General features: G+C 46.8%; 2 protein-coding genes across 4 annotated transcripts in view; both read left to right on the plus strand.

The window, feature by feature from the left end:
- Nucleotides 1-3,269, plus strand: part of RNF130 (ring finger protein 130) — a 133,111-nt gene extending 129,842 nt beyond the window's left edge. The window contains exon 8 of the mRNA XM_079917476.1: nucleotides 3,145-3,269. Within this exon, the coding sequence (XP_079773602.1) occupies nucleotides 3,145-3,254 (110 nt within the window). The 3' untranslated portion in view covers nucleotides 3,255-3,269. The remainder of the gene's footprint in view (nucleotides 1-3,144) is intronic.
- A 9,532-nt stretch (nucleotides 3,270-12,801) lies between these two features.
- Nucleotides 12,802-22,753, plus strand: part of TBC1D9B (TBC1 domain family member 9B) — a 47,016-nt gene continuing 37,064 nt past the window's right edge. For all 3 annotated transcript variants that reach the window (XM_079918151.1, XM_079918149.1, XM_079918150.1), the window contains exons 1-3: nucleotides 12,802-13,002; nucleotides 16,016-16,126; nucleotides 20,355-20,473. In XM_079918151.1, coding sequence (XP_079774277.1) covers nucleotides 12,885-13,002; nucleotides 16,016-16,126; nucleotides 20,355-20,473 — 348 coding nt within the window. In that variant the 5' untranslated portion in view covers nucleotides 12,802-12,884. The remainder of the gene's footprint in view (nucleotides 13,003-16,015; nucleotides 16,127-20,354; nucleotides 20,474-22,753) is intronic.

Here is a 22,753-nt window from a genome sequence, read left to right on the forward strand (position 1 = left end):
TTTGCTGGGTTTCTTTTGTTTGTTTGGTTTGGTTTTTAAATCTTTAATCCTGGGACTTCCCTGATGGCACAGTAGATAAGACTCTGCCCAATTCAGGGGGCCCAGGTTGGATCCCTGGTCAAGGAACTAGATCCCACATGCGTGCCGCAACTAAGAGTTCACATGCCACAACTAAGGAGCTTGTGAGCCACAACTAAGGAGCCCTGGAGCCACAACTAAGGGGCCTGCCTGCTGCAACTAAGACCCTGTGCAACCAAATTTTAAAAAAATCTTTAACCCTTTAGCCCTGTTGGACTATGCAGATTCCTCTGAGGGTTAAGACTCAGCTGTCAGAGATCAAAGATCCCATCTTTTACTTGGGACTCCTCTAAGAGGTCTGCTTATACAGATGGTAAGCATCTTTGAATTCATCCCAGTTTTTTAAATGTAGAAGTTTTTAATATAGGAAAGTTAAACAAGAAAATAGAAATGGTCCTACTACTCATACTAGTGCATGAAATGCTTTCATTTAATACTTGTCTATACTCCTTATAACAGCCTTCCTCTCCTCCCTGCCCATCATATCATTTGAACAATAAGAACAAAGTTACAGAACTTATAATACCTGATTTCAAGATTTAAAAAGCTGTAGTAATCAAGACAGTGTTATATTAGTGTAAAGATAGACAAACGAATTGCTGGAATAATGCCCAGAAAAAGACCATACACATTGATCAATGGATTTTCAACCAAAGTGCCAAGGCAATTCTATTGGGAAAGGATAATCTTATAAACAAATGATGCTGGAACAATTAAATATCCATAGGCAAAAGCTGAACTTCAACCTTTATTTCTCACCATATACAAAAATGTATTTGAAGTGGATCATCTAAATGTAAGAGCTAAAAATATAAAACATGAACACATAGGAGAAAATTTTAATGACCTTGGATTTGGCTAATATTTTTTTATTCAGACACAAAAAGCACAAACTATAAAAGGAAAAATCAATAAATTGGATTTTATCAAAATTCAAAACTTTTTCCTTTTCAAAGGGCATTGTTATAAAAATTAAAAGGCAAGCTACAGACCAGGAGAAAATATTTGCAAAACATATATCTGACAAAGGACTTGTTTCTAGAATTTTTTTAAAAAAAATCTTACAAGTCAATAATAGGAAGACAACTCAATTTTTTTAGTGGGCAAAAGATTTGAACAAAAGCCTTCACAAAAGAAGGCTAATAAGCACAGGAAAAGATGCCAAATATCAGAGAAATGCAAACTAAAACCACAATGAGATACTGCTACACTCCTACTAGAATGACTGAAATGTAAAAAATTGACCATGTAAATGCCGACGAGGAGCCAAGGAACTGGAATTCTCATTCACTGCTGGTGGGGTACCACCATTTTTGAAAAGTAAACATACTTTTCCAGTGATTCCACTCCTAGGTACCTACCAGAGAGAAAGGAAGGCACATGTCCACACTCAGACTTGTACACAGATGTTCATAGCAGCTTTTTATTTGTAAAAGCCAATAAATTACCATATGATTCCACTTAAATCAAATTCTAAAAAGATGCAAATTAATCTGTGGTCTACCTGGAGAGATAGGAGTAGAGTTGGAGAAGTGCAAGAATTATCAGAGACACCAGGAAACTTTTGAAGGTGATGGAGGTGTCCACTATCTTGATTCAGGTGATGGCTTCAGGGGTGCATACATATGTCCAAACTTGTCAAACTGTACACCTTAAATATGTGCATTTTGTTGTATTTTGTTGTATTTCACATATACTTCAATAAGGCTGTAAAAACAAACAGTTGTTCAGAAAAGGAAGGACCAGAGTAAGCATGGCTCAGCTCTGAATAGCACAAATAGTCAAATAATGTAGACACAATCTTTTAAATCTTTTTTTTAATTAATTAATTTATTTATTTGGCTGTGTTGGGTCTTCGTTGCTGCCTGCGGGCTTCCTCTAGTTGCAGCAAGCAGGGGCTACTCTTCGTTGCAGTGCAAGGGCTTCTCATTGTGGTGGCTTCTCTGGTTGCGGAGCATGGGCTCTAGGTGCGCGGGCTTCAATAGTTGTGGCACGTGGGCTCAGTAGTTGTGGCTTGCCGGCTCTAGAGCACAGGCTCAGTAGTTGTGGTGCACGGGCTTAGTTGCTCCACAGCATGTGGGATCTTCCTGGACCAGGGCTCAAACCCGTGTCCCCTGCATTGGCAGGCAGATTCTTAACCACTGCGCCACAAGGGAAGCCCTAAATCTTTCTTTAAATTGAAGTATAGTTGATTTTCAATGTTGTGTTAGTTTCTGGTATGATTCAGATATATATATGGATATATAGGTATGTATCTATATATATACTTTTTTATATTCTTTTCCATTATAGTTTATTATAAGATATTGAATATAGTTCCTTGTGCTATACAGTAGGACCTTGTTGTTAACACTGAATTTTTTAATCAAAATATAGTTATATTGGGGCAATGGAAAATATGTGTGGATGTGGTAGAGGGGAGGGGAAAAATCCTCATTTTCCATAGGAGGAGTGTAGTAGATAAAGTCTAAGACTGAAACAATTAGGAAGGATCAACACAGGCATATTATTTAGGGACATGGATCAGCGCAAAGTGGCTGTCTGAGAAAGGAGGACTGGAGATTACTGGTCTTAACATGTGTAGAATTAACAATGTAAATGAACCTTGATATAAATAAAAACTTCTTAATGCATTATCAGAGCTTCAAAGTCACATCTGTCAGTCTGCTCAGCTGATGACTCTGTGCCCACCCTACCCCCACCATCGGGCTCAGCCCAGAACAGGTGCTCAAACAGGAGGTTTGACAGTTCTCCACGTGACCGTGTGTCCCCAGACAGAAGTCTTCAAATGTATAAGTGGAATCTTTTTCTCTTAAGAAAAAGACAGGCAACTTTTGCTTGAAGAACTCCAGTGGTTAATCTCTTGGGGATCCAAGCACTGGAATTTATGTGTTTAAAGTGTGCTTACACTGAGGGATGCCTGTATTCTTTTCATGATAAGAGCCCAAAATGGAGATATTTGAGAAAATGTGATCGTTTGAAGTAGTCTGTGTTCTTTCCTTCAAGCCATGTGGGGAGTATAGGCCTGACGACCTATTAAGTCTGTTTTTCTTGTTCCTTTTTTAGGCGGTCACTTCTTTCATCGGAACTCTCTGTCCCCTCGGAGCCTGGTGTATGAAAGTGAATTCTCCACAATCGAACCTTCTTTGGACATGTATGATGAGAACAAAACCTGATTTTTAAAAATGGGCTGTCACCTCTTTTGTGATTTGATTTATGATCACCTTTCTTATTTTGTATTCTTCTGTCAGTGTCCATTTTGGAAGAATGGCAGTGCTTTCCAAGCACAGGTTGGGGCTTAGGGTTAAATTGCCAAGTTCCCCCAAGGTGAGGCTTTGAGGACAACGTTATTGCCCAGGTAGCCTCATGGCACCGAAAACCTACCCAAAGCTAGCCACTGAGTATGGGCCCCAGCAAGCCTGGCTGTTTCCAGAGAAGAGGCGGGGCCCAGGGGTTAATGTTGCATTGCCAACGTGTCTCTGAATAATCACATGCTATTCTGTGTTGGGGTGCCGCTGGGGGTTTTTAAATACCTTTTGTGCCCCCCACTTATAATGCATACTAAAGCCTGCAGGCACTGCTTCTTACTGATGTAGGGCACAAGTTGCTGCTCCTTGGCCCCCTCTGTATTTTCCTGTCTCTTACTTTACTTCCTGTTAAAGGACCTCTTTCTAAAGGTTCCTAAGAGAAAGCCTTGCCTTTTGTCCCTCCTCTGAGACTGACCCAGCGCACTGCAGTGGAGCTGCAGGCTGTGCAGGATGGGCAGTTGTCTGTGTTGTTGCCAGCGTCCCTCATAGAGCATGACATAAGGTGACAAGTGCTTATGTGACCACTGAAACACTGAAGGCCCTGTCCCTGAGGCCAGTGGACTTGTCTTCTTGGCAACTGCTGAGGTGTATGGGGAGATAGTGCCCAGGAGGCCAGCTGGGCATGGTGATCCCCAGGTGACGGCCAGTGGTTGTCAAAATCAGAATGTTCTGAGTGCTTTCTTGAGAAAACCAAACCACCTCCTTGCTGTTAGATACCATATAAGCACCCGTCTTCAGTCTTCACACATCCAGCCCAGTCCCCTCCCACCAGCCTCAGCTTCAGCATGAAGCAGGCACAGGAGCTTACAGGAAAGCCTTGGTAGCCAGCGTGGCAGACATGAGGGACACACATGCTCTTCCCACATGCCTGGGATGACGTCAAGTTAACATCGCAAGAAACATGTATCTTAAGAGTAATCCCAACACAGAACCACAGTGAGTAAATTTATAAAAATTACGCATCCTTTTTGCTTAAGGACACATCATAGTTCAGCCTGTTTCTCCCATCGATATAAGCTATGGAGAGATGTAAATGTAAATCCTCACATCCTTGTATGAGAGTGGAAACTTCAGTTCCATATGCCTAGATCCAGCAGCAAGCCATGCAGAGTTGCCCTGTGATTTGTATTGACTCTGTAGGACAGAGTTTGAAGTGAACACTTGCCATTTTTCGTGTGCAGCTGGCTTCTCCTCTTGTGATGTGTTGCTAAGATGCCTCAGACACAGTTGTGCCTGGAACAAAACCCCTCAGAGAACCAGGGAGTGACGTCACCTCCGAGTGACCAGCAGCATGTTATTATCATTTGAGGCTGGAACAGTGCAGAGTTTTAAGGTTGTAGCAGCTTTTTCTTTTTACCTTTAACCAAGGGCTTTTGTTTGGTTTTCCTTTGTACTATAGTCTTTGTACTGTAAAAATATTTTTGATAAACAGTTCCAAGAGAACACTATTCAGAAAGACAGGTTTGTCCCACTGGCTTTACAGTGAGAGAATATGTCTCAAGGAGATTAGAACTCAGTCTGCCAGAGGTTCCAGACACTCACCTGCGTTTATCTTTGGTTTGGCTCACCTGACAGAGAAAATGGCTTAGTTCTGACTATGTCGACCCTACCATGACCTTGTTTTCCTGAACCAGAACTCAGATCCGAATGGAGTGTTTTCTTCTGATTAGTAAAATCTTATAAAAGCATATACAGGGGCTTCCCTGGTGGCGCAGTGGTTAAGAATGCACCCGCCAATGCAGGGGGCACGGGTTTGAGCCCTGGGCTGGGAAGATCCCACATGCCACAGAGCAACTAAGCCCGTGCGCCACAACTACTGAGCCCACGCACCTAGAGCCCGCGAGCCACAACTACTGAGCCCGCTTGCCACAACTACTGAAGCCCGCGTGCCTAGAGCCCGTGCTCCACAACAAGAGAAGCCACTGCAATGAGAAGCCTGCACACCACAATGAAGAGTAGCCCCCGCTCGCCGCAACTAGAGAAAGCCCAGGCGCAGCAACGAAGACCCAAGGCAGCCATAAATAAATAAATAAAACAAATACTACATTTCATATATATTTAAAAAAAAAAAAGCATATACATTAAATTTCACTCCAGATATTACTGAAAAGAAATGAAATTACTTGAGATGAAATTAAATATTCAGGTGCCTAAAAGTCCACCTATTAATATAATATTTGAATTTCTGGTAAATCTAGGCACACATTCACTGTCAAATAACCAAGGAGGCATTTCTGACAGGGGAATTCTCTCAGCATAGTGCTTTAGATCCCAGCTCAACACCCTTTTCCTAAAAATTGGGGCCACTTTCCTGCTCAGCTAGAGAATGTCCTGCCTTTGTCAGGAGAGGCAGTAACTTCTCTGGGGAGGTCATATACTCCAGGAATAGCGAGGGTAGCATTTTTCATCCCAAACAACAGAGCTTTGCTGTCTGCTGAGCCGAAGGGAAAGCCTCGGCCCAGCCGCCCCCAGGACCCTGGCAGGGGATAGGGCACCAGGGCTGCTTGTCCTGTGAGCTTTGTGAGAAGGCACTTCTCACCGTGGGCAGTCCTGCCCGTGAGAAGCTTGCGGTGCGGGGAGCCGAGTGCCTTGGCCATGTGGCAAAGTTGGGGTGTGGAGAGGTGCTTCTGCCCTGTATGAGTTTCTCAGTTGTTGCAAGTCTTCCGGCTGCAGTGATCATTAGCCAGGAATAATATGATAACCTCTGATTGTTTTTTGTAGGCTTTGGGGGGAAGGGGGTGGGGAGTACTATTTGAAGAGTGGAAGGGGCAGAGGAGTGAGCTTCTTACACCATAAACCCTCTGTCCCTCCAGTGGACTGCTCTGAGCTGGGCCTGACTCCAGCCTCTTCCTCCTGGCAAGGCCTCTACCTTGTCTCCAAGCTGAGCTGGGTACAGAACCAGCAGGCACCACAGGACGAGGGTGGAGCAGGGTCCGGAGCAGCCAGAACCATCAGCTGATCTGCGAGGAATTCGGTTGTGACAGTTAAAATGCAAACGCTTACAATTTGGTGATTTTTAACTTCCTAAGGGAAGAACTGCCCATAGCCCTCCTTTCCTGTTATTTTCAGGAGAGCAGAGAGGCGGCTGGCCAGATAACAGCCAAACTGTCCGCAGTACAAGGGTCGGGCTTGGTGGTGTGAGTGGGCAGCATGTCTGTCCAGGGCTGCCTGCCTCTACCCCCTCAGGGGAAGACACGTTCCACCACCAGGTGGTTAATACCCCCAGACAAAGTCTGGTGAGTCCCACTTTTGAAGAAAGGCTCCATCTCCTGGTCCCTCCTCAGCCCTGTCTCAGAGGAACATCATGAAGCACTTCCCTGAACACCGGTTTGAACTGATGCATGCAACAGCCTAGCTTCCGAAAGATGCGGCCGCAAAGGGTTTAAGCAAAATAGGATTACTAAATTTGACTAACTTGATATTTCCTGTGGACTTCATAAGCTCTTCTCCTATTTTTATTATCCCTCACATCCAGTTCTTTCCTTGATCTACATGTTAAATGAAACTGGTTTTAATTGAAGAAAAATCAAAATGTTATCTTGCTTGCTGTTCACCTTTATTATCTAGGCAGTGGTTCTGCTGTAGGAAAACAAGGAGATGGTGTTAATGTCAGGTCACCTTGACAATGGTTGCTGCTCATAAATGTCGTGAAACAAAAGCACTATTTCCAGGAAGCAGCATTTAGAAGGAAAAAGGTAGTAAGTTCTCACTATGTACCAAACACACATACAGGGAGTTAAGTTGAATCCAGTGATTATTAAAATTTTAGCTGTTATGGGAACTGGCACATTAACAACCAACTGGGATATAAGCCCAAATGAAATGATGGTGAATGGTGAAGAGGGGGTTTCAGGGCATAGATGGAAGGGCACGGTGCAGCACAGGGACCCCACCAACAGGACCTGTGGTTGCCGAGGATGCTACACCCCCAGTGAAGACAGGCCAAGAGAAGCTGAGACCAGCAAGGCCGTGGGTTTCACCTCCTGGGCAGGGATGGCTTTGCTATGGGGAGGGCCCAAACCTCTGTTTTGGAAAGAGAGGGAGATGGGGTCAGGGTGAGCTGGGTAGGCCCTGCAATGCCTGAGTGCTGGGGTCTGACAGTGGGAAAGGAGGGAGCCATGAGATTGAAGAGGAAGCCCAGGCGCCAGTCTTGGTGACCCAGTGGTTGTTGGTGGGACACAGGGAGAGAGAGCCCTTGTGGGGACACTTTAGATCTGGGGGCTGGCAGGACCTCTAGGGGAGGCACAGAGATGTAACCTTGGATCTCAGGCAGTGGTTTGGTGAGGCCCCTCTGTGCCTCAGAATCCTGGGAAGCTGTGTTTTAAATGTACATGTCACCTACACCTACCAAAGTAGTCTCCATGTAATCCAGTCCCTCAGGTGCCCCAAATCTCTCCCTCTCCCCCCTCCCACACACACTCACTGGAGTTAGAATCTCCCAGAGTGGGTGTCCAGCCAGGCCTGGGGTTCCTAAGCTAAGTTCAGATGATGATGGAAATCAGAATGGGGTGAAAACTGCCCAGTGATTTGAGAAACAGGCTTGGGATAAAGCCCTGGGTACACTGATATTTAAGGACAGAAGGGGCTATAGACAGCAACTGATTTAGAAAAACCACTGAGTGTAACTTCCCTATTCAAGAAAAGTGGTGTTCACCTCACTGCCATGCCAGGAGCAGCCTCACTCATGCCCAGAGATGGGGTTTGGAGTTATTAAACTCAGCATTCACTCCCAACTCCACATACGGGAGTCGACACCCACAGCTTAAAATAAGTGTCTCTTCCCTGTTAAAGGCAATTGTTACAAGTGGGATGCATCTAGTGTTGCCTTTTCTTTTGGCTTTGTTGGTAAATCATTCCAAAGTCCATTTGGAAAAGGATGAAATGAATGTCGAGTATACAGGTTCATTTGACATCTGTAGATGGTTAAGATCCTTTCAGCAGGACTGGAAAATGCCTTAAAGATTTTGCTTCATAACATCAGAGAAAATTCAGAAAGAAGGATACAGAAGTAAGGTGCCTGTGTTTCCTTCGTGGAACTGTGCTTTTTTTTTTTACTGTCCTGCAAAGCAGCAGGAAAAGCAAAGCATGCCAGTTCCCACAACCAGGGAGAAGGGTTTCTCCCACAGGGGCCGTGTCCCCAACTGGCCAGGTTCTATCACTCCTCTGGGAGTCAAGTCAGGAGGTTTGCCCTCTTTCTTAGGGGTGCCCTGAAAGATCCCAAAAGACTGAGCCTTGAAGAAGAGAGTCCAGTGGGTCCTCACCAGACATAGGGTAAAAGCAGTCACCTGTGTTCTCCAGAGCTGCGTCCCACCAGCCTTCAGTGACCACGGAGGGGAGGCGATGACAACGGTCTCGACTGCTAAAAGGACACGTCTGCCCAAGACTTGGTTCTAATGGTCTCACAAGGCCCTGGTGGGGGGGCCCAGTCCGTAACCTGGGACTTATCTGGGGTTTTGCCTCTTGCAGTTCCACCATAGCTCAAGCCATTTTTTTCTTCACTCTCACTTGGGGAAGAGGGAAGGTAATTTATGACAAACAAAAAACAGAGAAACGTTGAACTTCATACAAACTTGAGAATTAAAGTTTCATAAGGATTCAGTGCAGTTGGAGTCACTCAGACCTGTCCCAGGCTTTCCTGGTCCCTCCCACTGACTCTTCCACATACACATACACAAAAAAATGGAGGTTTGAAGTGACACAGACCCAGTTTGGCAGCCTGAAAGGAGTGACTTTCTCAGAAACAACAGGCCTGGGGAAGCATTGCTGGTGGCTCAGAGGCAGCTGCCAGAGCATGCATGCTCAAGCCAAGGCTGGCGTCCAGCTCAGCTGTAAACACCTTTACAAACCACACACATTCTTCTGTGGAAAAGCCAAGAGCTGGAGGATGTCATTAGCACATTTTTCTCAGCTGCAGTGGGCCCTTGATCCCCTGGGACACAGCTTCTAGGGTCCCCCCCTCGTTTAATGCTGGGCTGAAACGGCTTATTTGTCACCAGTCCATTTGGGCAGGTGTGTGTGTAAGGAAGGGTCATGCCGGTCATCTGGCAAGTCTGACTGGCCTTCATCAGCTCCTTATCCCTCAGCTGATTATCACCCTCTCTCTCCAGCTCTCTTTACAGCTATTAGTTACAGATGAATGTTCTGAGCTATTTTTTACAAATTTAACCCAACACAAAGTGAACTCTAATTTGCTCTTAGAATTATCCTTCATCCATAATTTGGTCCAAGGATATTTACACTATGTGATATTAAAGGAGTTTTCTAGTGACTCAGAGGTACTGAGCCAAGATGTTTGTGGAATACAAAAGATGTGGGATAGGTAAACTATCACACCTCAGGCCATATCTTTCCCAGGTGAGTAAGCTGTTCCTAAGCAGAAAGGCCAACTGCCTACTGCTTACTGCCACTGCATCCCACCTGGACCAGGTCAGTAGGTGCAGCCCATGCCAGAGTCCTAGCTCCTTTGCTGGGTGCCCAGCCTGAGATGACATGGGCCATCCTAGAGAGAAGTGGAGAGGGCACTATGTCTGTTCATCCCCTAGAAGCCCAGGCCTGTCTTGCTGACCCAGCTGGATGAGGGGTACCCTCGGACCATGCTTGGGGCCAGAATCTGGTGTCTTAAGCTGAGAATGGAAAGCAGGGTCTACTTCTGAGCAGCAATGGCTCTGGCTAAGGAAACTTGACCAGTGTGATTACAGAAACAGGAAAAGACTCCAAGCTAGGACATGCTATTTGGAATATGGGGAACACCATCACCTAATAGAACAATCCTGTTCCTGTACAAGAGAAGGAGTTGGTCCAAGTCCTAGGCCACATATGTCACAATTGTTTTTTTACCTTCAGTAGCTTTTATACTCATATCAAAGTTACTGCTTTCATATTTAGGTCACTCAAAGAGTTCCTCTTACTCTGGGTTCCTGCTAACTATGCACAACATCTCAGAGGGTGAGTTACAAAACTATTTTTCTAACTGTAGCAAAGGTAATTTGGGGTGGGAGAGGCTTGGGATATACCTAAATGTAGCTAATGACATTGTCCACCTTGAGGGATGAAAGGGAAACTGCACTTAAATTTAATTCACCATTGGATAGCTCGTGCCGTAAAGAACACACATCAAATATCCAAGAAGCAAAATTGATCATTAGCTTAATTTGGGAGCTCACTATAGGGGGGTTACTTTGTCTAGAACACAGGCACCTGCAAGTAGAATGTGAGCTGACTTCTTGGCAATCAGATCTTAGCCCTTTGAAATGTATGGTTGATGTAAGTATAATTAAGTAGTAAACTTGTATGGTATATACCTATATTCCAATAGTGTATACCTGTATGTGTGGGATTTGCTAATATAACCATTTCAATAAAAACCTATTGAAAAAGATGCATTGGCCACATGGAGTACTGTTGGTGGTAACCTGTATCAGTGAAGACTCTTGGCTGCAAATGTCAGAAACCCCAACCCAAACTGGCTTAAGCCAAAGAGAAGTATGGTGTCTCACAAAAGCTTAAATGCCATGGGTATGCTTACGTCACTTATAGCATGGTTTGGTCCTCAGACACTGACACCAGGACACATTTGCTAGCCTTGCTTCCTCCAAGTAAACTGCATTCTCAGGCTCAGAGAGGTCATAGCCCCATCAGCACAAGAGCTGGTTTACTTCCCCAGGAGACCAGAATGGCATCTCCTTGACCCTGATTGGCTTGGTTGGAAGCACATGGACATCACCGAACCACTATGGTCACAGAGGTAGAATGTGCCATTAGCTAAGGCCAACATGGGCTCTACTTCTGCAGCCCAGGAGTGCATTCAGCTTCACCTGAAAGATAGGAGCTGAGAGTTGTAAGGTGTGGTTGCCACAGCAAAATCATGATGCTGCACAGGAAGAAAAGGATGTTGGGGCAAAAACAGCCAATGTCCAATACATGTAGAATAGAGTTGGAACCTTAAAGGTCTGGACATTAATATTACCTCTGCCACTTATTAGTATGAAATTGGCAAATCACTTCACCTGTCTGGATTTCAGTTTTATCTCTTTAATATGGATCTTAAAATATCTACCTCGTAGGGTAAATGAGTGGGGATTGGATTTAAAATAATGAAAGTAGGCTTAATATCATATATCCAATAACAGTCTAGTATCTGGAATATATAAATAACTCTTACAGTTCAACAATCAAAACGACAACCGGGGTTTCCTTGGTGGCGCAGTGGTTAAGAATCTGCCTGCCAATACAGGGAACACGGGTTCTGAGCCCTGGTCCAGGAAGATCCACATGCAGCAGAGCAACTAAGCCCGTGTGCCACAACTACTGAGCCTGTGCTCTAGAGCCCGCGAGCCACAACTACTGAGCCCGTGAGCCACAACTACTGAGCCCACGTGCCACAACTACTGAAGCCCGCTCGCCTAGAGCCCGTGCTCCGCAACCAGAGAAGCCACCACAATGAGAAGCCCGCGCACTGCAGCAGAGTAGCCCCCACTCAACGCAATTAGAGATAAGCCCATGCAGCAACAAAGACCCAACCAGCCAAAAATAAATAAATTTATTTAAAAAAAAAACACCTTAAGCCTCCAGGGATGATTCTAAAGTGCCCCCTTACCTCTGGCCTCCTTCCGGATTCTGGCGGCCTCAGGCCAGATCCTGCATCCCAATTAGCCCTGGATATTCTGGATTCATGCCTATTGCCCCAGACGGCATTTAACTGCTCTCTCGTTCACTCAAAAGGGTCAATGTTTGGACTGTGAGGCGGTCGACCCCTACAGGCCAGCACTGGGAGAGCAGGGATCCACATCCCCAGCCTCCCTTTGCTGCCCGCCCCATACCCGTTCAGAAGCCCCTGCTGGCCCCAGGGCAGGCCCTGCCCCCGACCCCAAGACCACTCAGCCTCAGTGATCCCATCTATAAAGTGAGGGACTGCACTGGTTTCTGAAGACCCTGCCAGCCTCAGAGCTTCCTGACAACCTGTCCTGGACTCCCGGAGGTTCTCTTTGTCTTAGGCCCAAGTGCCAAAATTGAGTTACCAAAATCGACTAACCCTTTTCCAGCCACCCTTTCCAATGTTAACACGCACTGGCTTGCCCTGCACAATCAGCCAAAACTGTATCTCCAAATGCTGTTTCTCTACATTTTCCCCGCAAACCCTGGATGGGTTTTTACAAAAGGCCAGAAGCCCTGCTATCTGTGGACCATGGACTCAACCATTCCGGCCAGAGGCGCGTGGCCCCGGCACCTGGCCGCTCCTCCTAGATGAGGCTGCAGCGCAGGGGCCTGCAGCGAGAAGGGCGAAAGTGAAGCGGACACGGCCGGGCTAAGCCGGCCTGTGGCCCGAGGACTGGGCGGGTGGGCGGGGCCGGGTGGGGAGAGCGAAGGGCCCGCTGGTCCTGGCGGCCGCAAGGGGGCGCCGCCCGCTCGCCTCGCCCCGCCCCGCCCGCTCGGCTCCGCGCGGCGACTACCGCGGCGCTTCCGCCTGGCCGGCCACGGCCCGGTGTGAACGGCGCCGCGATGTGGCTGGGCCCGGAGGAGGTGCTGGTGGCCAACGCGCTGTGGGTGACGGAGCGGGCCAACCCCTTCTTCGTGCTGCAGCGGCGCCGGGGCCACGGCAAGGGCGGCGGCCTTACGGGTGAGAGGCGCGCGGCGACCGGGCCTGTGGGCGTCGCCGCGGGGCGGGCGAGGAGGGGGCGCCGGGCGGCGGGGCCCAGGACTAGCGGCCCAGGACTAGCGGCCCAGGACAGGCCCAGCCTCGGCGCGTCACTGCGGACGCGCACGTCAGCGCGTGCGGCGGGGGCCTGGGGGCGCGAGGCCGGCACTGAGTGGGGGGTGGGAGGTAGGAACGCGAACCGCGCGTGGGAGGCAGGGACGGGGTGGGGTGGTGCGAGGTGAGGACGGGGCCAGGGACTCGAGGAAGACAGATGTGCTCGCGTTAGGAGGCGGATGGGGAGACTTCGGTCAACCAGGGCAGCCAGGAGAAGGCTGGAGGCGGCCTCTGCCGGGACTCGCTGCCCGTGAGCTTCCCGGTGCTTAGCGGAGGCGTGTGCCGCTTCCTGGAAGGGGATTTCACAGCTGAAAGTCCGCGAGATCTTCTGGTCTTCTGCTTCAGTTTCTCCAAGTGCCTCCAAGGAGGGGTCAAGTGATACAAGCATTCGTTTTCTTTTGCCTCCTTCATTCCCAACTCACCAAAGAATTGCCTTTTCAGCAAGATCAGAGTTCTCCCAGCTGCTGCTGGCCTCAGCCCCCATCCCTCCAGCTTCTCCTCACCCACCTTTCCTGCTTCTTGGTGCGTTGGAGCTGCAGACCGAGGCTTAGCCGAATCACCAGTATATGTGTTCCGGTGAACCAGCCAAGGTGCCTCTTTGCCCGTCTGGGTACTACACAGGACTAGACTAGACCGGCACCTCCTGGAGTGTGTGGCATTTGGGATCCAGGGGATGCCTACTGGGCATTCCCTCTACAGGGGTTGTCCAAGGTCCCTCATGCTCCAGGACCTGCCCCAGGCACTCCCAAGCAGACCTGGGTCAGTCTTAGGGCCAGACCAGTGCCTGCGCTCCTCGGGTGGCCCATTGTTGCCATTTAGGACCTCAGGCCCAATGTTGACAGGTCTTCCAGTTATCAGGAGATTTTCTGTGAAATGTCCTAATTTTAAACATTAGCAGCTAATGCAGTCCTACCAGATGCAGATAGAAGCTTCCCATAGGAGACCTCTTCCGTCAGTCTTTCCTGGGCCACACCTCCTGATGTGGAAGAGACTGTACCATTCCCAAGAAACCTGTTCCCTTTGGTGCCTTGAGCTCTTTCCCAAAGGCCTCTAGAATCACAGGAGCCAGTGCTGGACCTGCCTCCTGGACTAGACTGTTCAGTGGAGGTTAGACAGCAGCCCCTCTGGAGAGACTGACCAGTGGTCAACCTTGAAGCCCAAGTAGAAAAGCAATGCTTGGGCGACCAGTATCTTTGGTTGCAGCAGCATACCGTTGTGTCAGATTTCAGGGCTTGTTCTGTGCTCTGTTTCTCCACAGATCATCTCAGCAGGTGGGTGGGTCCCTCTGTGCTCTGCTTTCCTGTACAGAGAAGGCCCTTTCTACCATACTCATCTCTCCATGTCCCCCAAGGCAGAGCTCCCCAGGTCCCCCCTGATAACCACACCTTGAACTCTCTGCTCCAGCTAGGTTTGGTGAGTCCTGGCATGGCCTCTGGCATGGCCTTCCCTGTGCCATCATGGACATAATGGCTTCCTGACCACTGTCTCCCTGGGGGAGGAACAGTTAGTGATGTGGTTTTATTCAAGCTGTCTTTTAAAAACAGATACCAACCTAGATTCTTCATTGAAGAATGTGATGAGATGGCCTGCCCATTAAAAAGTTTTCAAGTCTTGCAGTATGGATATGCCAACAGTATAGGAATTAAAATAAAATTTCTGAGACCAGAAGAGAAACCTCAACACAAACAGTAAAAAGCAGTTTATTCCAAACACTGATAAGGCTTGAATATGCCGCTTTAACTGCAATTTAGAGAGGCATTTTAGAACATTTCAGTAAAACAGGTGAGAGATTACAGACTCCTGACTTGGATGTATGTGAAGAGTACCTTCTTTTGTAACTGGTTATTTTATTTATTAGAGACTGGAGGGGGGAAAAATCAAATTAAAAATGGAATATGAAACAGAAATGTTAAAATCGAGCAATAAAATCAATAGTAATTATTCTGATATCAACAGGAAAATGGTAACAAAATATTTTCAGATCATACCAAAAGTAGCTCTTCATGAAAAGGAAAAAATAAGTTTCAAATAGGAACAATGGACAGGCTTTTATGTAGCTGGATAATTCACTAAATGAAGAAGAATGAATCGGATAGTGGTAAAAGGTAGACATTTTCTCTAATTTATTGGGGAAATAGTGACATTGACAAATGTCAATGACATTGTGATGAGAAGGAAAACTTGAAATGCCCTAAAATGCTTCAGTTCAGAGGTGGAAAAAAAAACCAAAACAGAATCGGTGTTTTCCTAAATTGGACAATTCTAAAAATTTGCATGTTCTTTTTATTCATGACTTTTGAGGCTACATTATCTTCCTGTTGTTGATGTGGAAAATGATGTTACAAAATCGTTGTCTTATGAAGAAGGCATCAGAGTACACAGCCAAAAAGGCCGCACATGTCAGAGAAACATGTCTTAAGAGATGTGTCTGGCAGTTAATAAAACATACTGTATTATTTTTTTGGATTTTGTGATATTTGTAGTATTGTTGTTTTTAATTGTCATTGTTGTACTTTCTTATTCTGAAGAAATACTTGTTTTCAAACCTGATTTTGTATTTTTCTTGAAGAGGGCCTCCCAGATCATCTAAGCTTTGGGCCCCATAAAACCTGAATCTGCCCCTGCCTGCAAGTATTTCTGAGTCAGGAGGACAAGCAGAAGCTTCCAGGAAGAAGTGGGAGGGGAGTTTTTGATAGGGATCAGACACTGGCTGAAGGCCTTTGAGGAAAAAGAAGTAATTTAACGGACCAGGGTAATGTAAGGTGTTTCACCCTCTTGGCTGGGGCTTTGGGGGCACTGCTACCCTCATGGCTGCCTCCAGCCAGGCCCAGCTCTCAGCCCAGCCCTCCCTCACCCTCCCCTCTCTCTGCCCTGTTGCCAGGTCTTCTCGTGGGCACCCTGGATGTGGTGCTGGACTCCAGTGCCCGGGTGGCCCCTTACCGCATCCTGCACCAGACCCAGGACTCGCAGGTCTACTGGACAGTGGCGTGCGGTAGGTGCCCTGAATCACAAGGGGTGCTGGGCAGGGCCTGCCCCAGAGAGGGAGGGGACGCAGGCTGCATTCCTGCATTGGACATGGCCCACTGAGAACCTGATGCTGCCCCTTGTTCAGACAGCACAGCCCAGGCCAGCATCCAGCTTAGGAAGGCAGCTCAGCTGTGCACAGATGCAGGACAAGAGGACATGGGCCCCATGAAGCCCTGCGTGCCTCTCTGAGGGCTTGGCCTTGGGCAGTGTCCATGTTCTCCTGCTAACCTTTTCTCAAGGCGGATACAGCTTATCAGTATTCATGGACTACATATTTTTTTAATTCACCTACTCACTAAAAGTTATCTATAAACCCCAAAATCAGTACTTGTGGTACTTTTGGGGTCATTTGTGGACATCTGTGGAAATGTGTGTCTGCAGAGCAATGAAAAATTTGAGTCACCAGACACACAGGTTCCCAGCTGAGGTGGAACAAGGCATCCTTCTGCCTTCTTGTTTCAGCTCTCAAACCATAAACATGTCTCCTTTTAGAAGTTTAAGCACCATGCTTCTCACATTTTGTGTTATCTGTTGGTGACTTTGCTGTTTAAAATGGCCCCAGGTATAATGCTGAAGTGCTGTGTGGTGTTTTTAAGCGTGGGAAGCTGTGATGTGCCTTATGGAGAAAATACAAGTTAGATGAGCTTCCTTCAGGCATGAGTTGCAGTGCTTCTGGCTGTCAGTTCAATGCTAGGGTATTAAAAATATATATTAAATGAGGTGTCTTTAAGCAGAAAGACATATAAGACAAAGTAGTGTATTGATCGGTTGGTGAAAATGTTGTGACCAGAGGCTCGCACGAACTTAGCCCTGTAGCTCCCCTGGGAGCAGTACTGGCAAATTCAGTGTTCCAGAAGACTTTGTAGAACATAACCACTGTGAATAACGAGAATCACTGGTAGTTGTCCTTCTCGGAGGACACACCCACCCTCCCAAGAGTCCAGGAGGAAGTCCCCTTTCAGCCTGGCTGAGGTCCCTGGGATAAAACAGCAGTCATAGCTGGCACTCAGACAGCACTTCCTGCATGCCAGACATGTGAACCTCCCAACAACTCCAGAAGGTGGAACTTTGATTTTCCCCATTTTGAAGATGAGGAAACTGGGCCCAGAGGGGTTAAGTAACCCTCCCAAAGTCACACAGAACCACAGATCAGACCCAGAGCACCTGTTCGTGTCCACTGTGCTGAATATCTCTCTCTGCTAGAAGCCACAGTGTCACTGTCCCCCAGGATAGTGGTTTTCCTTGGAGACCTGAGAAGTGATGGGAGTGTTCACAGCTGGACTCCAGCTTGGGGGGGTGGGGGGAGAGGTCAAGGGGTGAAGGCACCAGGGTGCCCAGAGTGGGGCACTGGCAGGAGAGAGGCTTCCTATGTGGTAGGGCCCAGGGCAGTTGGTGTGTGCCTGGGCTAAGATGAGACGCTTCACTCTAAAATGGGCCCTTGAGATGTTCATCTTTGTCTCAAGGTGTTCCTTCTCAGGAGAAGGGCAGTGGTAGTGAGAGCAGCCTCTCTGTGGGGAGAGAGGAGTATGGCTACTCCGTGGGGCCTTGTGGGAACCCCATTGGTGGCATCAGGGCCTGCTGCTGGGGAGGGACCCAGGTGCACTGTGGAGCCCCTGCCCTGGTCAGACCCCTGTGCTCATCTGCTCGTGCCTCTCTGTTTTTACCCACCACCTCTCTTCAGCTCTCCAAAAGCAGACACCTACTGACACCTGCCACTGAATCTCCACTCCTTAGACTGCCATTAAAGGACTTCTCAGGGTCTGCCTGCCTCCATTTCTGTCTTCCTCACCCCACCAGCTCACACCTGGCCTTCGGCCAGACAAGACACTTGCCGGGCCTGAAGTTCTTAACTGTACCTGTCCTGGCTGGTGTACCTACAGCGTCGCCCCATGTCTACTTTACTTCCTCCTGCTCTGTTGAGTACCAACGCAGATGTCACATCCAATGGAAAACCTTCCCAGATTCCCCGGACTCATGTACCTACCCTTCTCCCTCCTCTAGACTTGCCGTGTCTCCACCAGCACTTTTGCATTGAAGGCTCACTGGCTCTCCCACTAGGCCAGCAATTCCTTGAGGGTGTGGGCAGGTTCTGCAGCTGGGCAGCCTGGATTAGCGTTATGGTGTGGTCACTTCCCAGCTAGGTGACCTTGAGCAACATACTCAACCTCTCTGTGCCTCAGCTTCATCCTATAAAATGAAAATAACTGTACCTGTCTCCAAGGTGCTCTAAGAATCAAATAAGATAATCCATAAAAAGTTTTGGAAAACAGAAATAGCACTTAATAATTTAATTAGCTATTATATTTTTTATTCCCAGTACCTAGCATAGAGATGGCATAGTTTCAGTGTTTACTTAGTGCTAAATGAAGATTGAGTTGCTTTTAACTAATAATTATTTTAAGTGAATATATGTAAATATTTATAATTAAAGTGCAGACAGATCCACACAGGCATTGTGGACAAAATTCCTCTGTTTTAGGCTGCCGGGAACATGTGTGTAAGAGGGTTGCATCACATGCAAACTCAACTTCCAAATTCAAATGTGGGTTCTTAGCAAAAAGAGCAAGAAAGAAAGAACTCACTTCACCTAACAACTAGACCTTGGCCTCTGTGCACTAGGGAAAGGAGGCCATAATAGATATACAAAGAAAAATGAAAAAAAAATAATTTATGGATGATTTAGGAACTTCCAGAGGTAATTTCTATTTATAGTTACCTATTGTTATGATTATCACTGTTGTATGATTCTGGGTTTAATCATTTTCACATGGGCATCCTCCCACAGACCACGGGAGAGGGTCTTTCTGTGGAATCGCTTGTTAGGGTGGTGAGCCTCTTGGGTAAATGTAAAGAAACAAACAAATCAACCCTAACCAAGTCAGGCTGGACTGTGACATGTGACAGAGCAATGAGCAGATGCCTGGGCCAGAGGAGATGACAGGGACCAACTCAGCCTGGCCAGGGCGGGGTCAGAGCTGAGTCTTCAGCTGATGGAAAAGTTGTAGCCAGGTAGTGAAGGATGGGGTGACCAGGGATCGGGCGCCCAGCAAAAAACGTCTGTGGTCCACAGTCATGTCGGACTCACCTCTTTGCTAACGCTCCCTCCATGCCGAGTGTGTGGGCCTGCCGTGGTCACAGAAGCAACTGGGCCTTCTGGGTGCTTACAGTCCACAGACTGTCCCACACTAGGCTGCTGAAAAGGAAGCAGAGCTTTCACTCCTTTTCTTATTCTTGTGTTAATTCATTCAGAGAAGAGTTCTTAAATGCAAAAACCCCATGCCAGACACATGAAAAACCCCAAAAAGTGGGGTGCCAGAGGGGCAGGGGAAGCCAGACCTGGAAGGGACTTCCCTCATCCCTTCAATTTTCCTCCTGGGGCCCCTTTTCCCAATTCCCTGATGGAGGCAGAGAAAACAGCTGCCTCACTCTTTGGGAGTGGCAATGGGCCGCCTCTCTGAGTTCTCCCATTTCCACTGGGCCTACAGTGCCCACAAGAACCCCTCCCTGAGGAGGGCAGGGACCCCCTCCTAGGTGGGGCAGACACTGGGGGCCAGCCAGACACTGAAAGGTCAGACAGGGGTTCCTGGAAGAGACGGGATCCAGGCTGGGATGTGAACTGGGATGAGGAGGAGGAGGCAAAGACCTGGGTGGGGCATCTGGCTTCAGAGAGAGGGATGAGCACCTCTGGCCCAGCAGGAGACCAGCCAGCCAGGGGCCTGGAGTCCTACAGGAAGCTCCAGCTGCCATCTGTGGATGCCTACATTCTCAGGAGAGCCACAGTCACCTATACCAAGTCTGACTGTGTCTGGCTAATCAGCTGTACATGGAAGACCACATTAAGTCCTTTTATCTCGAAGAAAAGTAAGTAAGCAAACCTGCAAATGTATAGACTATTTCTGGTAGGGCACAGAGGAAACTAGCAGTCACTCTTACTCTGGGCATTAGAGGGAAGTTGAGGCTTTATTTTCCTCATGACTCTGTAATTCTATTGGAATTTTTTTATTTTGTGTTTTTATCAGGACCATTTATGACTTTTGTCATATACATGAAGAAGGAAAGAGTAAGCAGCTCAAAGGTTGTAGTCACTTTGGTATAGCAAATTAGGTCAGCCATTTTAATCTCTCTTGAGTTTATATTTAAGGCCTGGTGATTTTATGATTTTCCTTTTCTTTATGCCACCAAACCTCTCCTAGGTTCTTCCCGCAAAGAGATCACAAAACACTGGGAATGGCTGGAAAATAACTTACTCCAGACACTGTCCATCTTTGACACTGAGGAAGACATCACCACCTTCGTCAAGGGCAAGATACACGTAAGATTCACTTTCCACTACTGGTTCTCACTCTCTTCTCTGGGCTACCAGTGTTCACCTTTGTCATCTTCTATAACTTTCAGAGAACACCGTGTAGTTCTTTCCCCCATTAAACAGAGATGGAAACGAAGGGTTTGATCTTCTTTTAGTGTTGAAAGGGGCAGTTGAACTCATTGTATGCAGGCCCCATCTACTGGCCAGCCACCGGAGTTTAAGCTTAGCTGGGAGTTTCCATTCCCTGCAAAGGGCCTCAGAGCAAATATGCAGATACACAACTCTGATAGCCAGTTCCTTGGCCAACAGAGGAAGAAGTTGGAAATGACAGGATAATTTTAGGTATATTTCTATTATAAAACTAACATTACTTCAAAATGCACAGACACTTTGACCCAGCAAGTCCATTCCTTGGAATTTACCCTACAGTGTATTCATATGTCCAGAATGACGTATGTATCAGGATGTTCCCTGCAACACTGTTAGCAAAAAGGCTGGAAACAATGCCTCCCAGTCCCATGGTAAGAGGGGAAGCAGCTGTTCTTTCCTCTGCAAATTGAGAGGGCTCATACTTGCTAACATAGCATTTATTGAGTATTTTCTTTATGAGTACTGTGCTGAGCACTGTATATTCAGGGGACTTGGTCAGTCATATGTGGTATTCTTAGTAGAATATTTTACAGCTAGCAAAATAATTATGAAGATTGTAGCAATGTGTGAAAACATCACAGTGATGTTTAGATTGTTTCCTCTTTAGTGAATAATTACATAATGAGCATTTATCTGAGTTATCTGTGTGTGTGTGTGTGTGTGTGTGTGTGTGTGTCTTTTTCTTTCTGTTGGATTATTGCCTTGGGTTAGATTCCTCAGAGAGGTGTTACCAGGTCAAAGTTTCATGATGCAAACTTACTTTGGGCAAGCCCTTGTGACTTCATTATACCAGAACCTCCTAGACCTGGGCAGATGGCACCAAGAGTTCCTCAGCAGTTCTCTGTGTACCTTGGGGTTCAGGGTGGGACCTGTGTTGCCTTTCTAGTTCCAGGAAAATAGACAAAGAGAGCAGAGGCAAGTCTTCACTCTCCTAATGAGCCAGCTGGGCAATAATAATAATAACAGCAACATTATGGAATGTTTCCTTTATGCCAGGCCCAAACAAACTAACCAACAGAACAGAATAAAGTTCTAGATGAGTCAAAGGAAAAAATGGAAATTAGAAAATATTGAGGGAATCCCCAGGCCATCCAGTGGTTAGGACTTGGCACTTTCACTGCTGGGGCCCAGGTTCAATCCCTGGTCAGGGAACTAAGATCCTGTAAGATGCGAGGCCACAAAAAAAAAACAAAAAAACTGAGAACTGGGAAATTATGGAAATACTACTGTTTATCAGAATTTGTGAGATGTAGCAAAAGCAGGACACAGGAGGAAATTTAAAGCCTTACATTTTCTGTTTTATAATGTGAGGAAAAGAAGAAAGGGTGGTAATTAATGAGCCAGGTGTCCAATTCAGTAAGTTAGAACGCCAGAGAAACCAGGAAATTAGAAAGAAGGAAATATAGTTATCACAAAAAAATTACTATTCGCTGAAGACTCAGATTATAGTTAGCATTTTTTTAGCAACAAAGTATTTTTTAATTAAGATAGGTACCTTATTTTTTTAGACATAACGCTATTGCGTATTTAATATACCACAGTATAGTGTAGACTTAAGTTCTATATGCACTGGGAAACCAAAAAATTTGTGTGACTTGCTTTAGTGTGACATTTGCTTTATTGCTATGGTTCAGAACCAAACCTGCAATATCTTCAGGGTATGCCTGTAACAAAGGGAAGAAGTTAATTCCTTAGAAAATAAAGGAATGATACAGAAGAGCAACAGGTCCAAAAACAGATGTAAAATATAAACAAACCTGTGGCAAAAGTGATCCAGGACAAAAGAGAGAAACCTCAAATAAGTAATGTTGGGAATGAAATATGATAGCATCTATTTAAAATGCAAAGTTAGGGGCTTCCCTGGTGGCACAGTGGTTAAGAATCCACCTGACAGTGCAGGGGACACGGGTTCAAGCCCTGGTCTGGAATGATCCCACATGCTGCGGAGCAGCTAAGCCTGTGTGCCACAACTACTGAGCCTGTGCTCTAGAGCACATGAGCCACAACTACTGAGCCCACATGCCACAATACTGAAGCCCGTGCGCCTAGAGCCCATGCTCTGCAACAAGAGAAGCCACTGCAATGAGAAGCCTGCGCACCACAACAAAGAGAGTAGCCCCCGCTTGCCACGACTAG

Source organism: Stenella coeruleoalba (genome assembly GCF_951394435.1).
Source record: "Stenella coeruleoalba genome assembly, chromosome: 3".
NCBI classification, from domain to species: domain Eukaryota; kingdom Metazoa; phylum Chordata; class Mammalia; order Artiodactyla; family Delphinidae; genus Stenella; species Stenella coeruleoalba.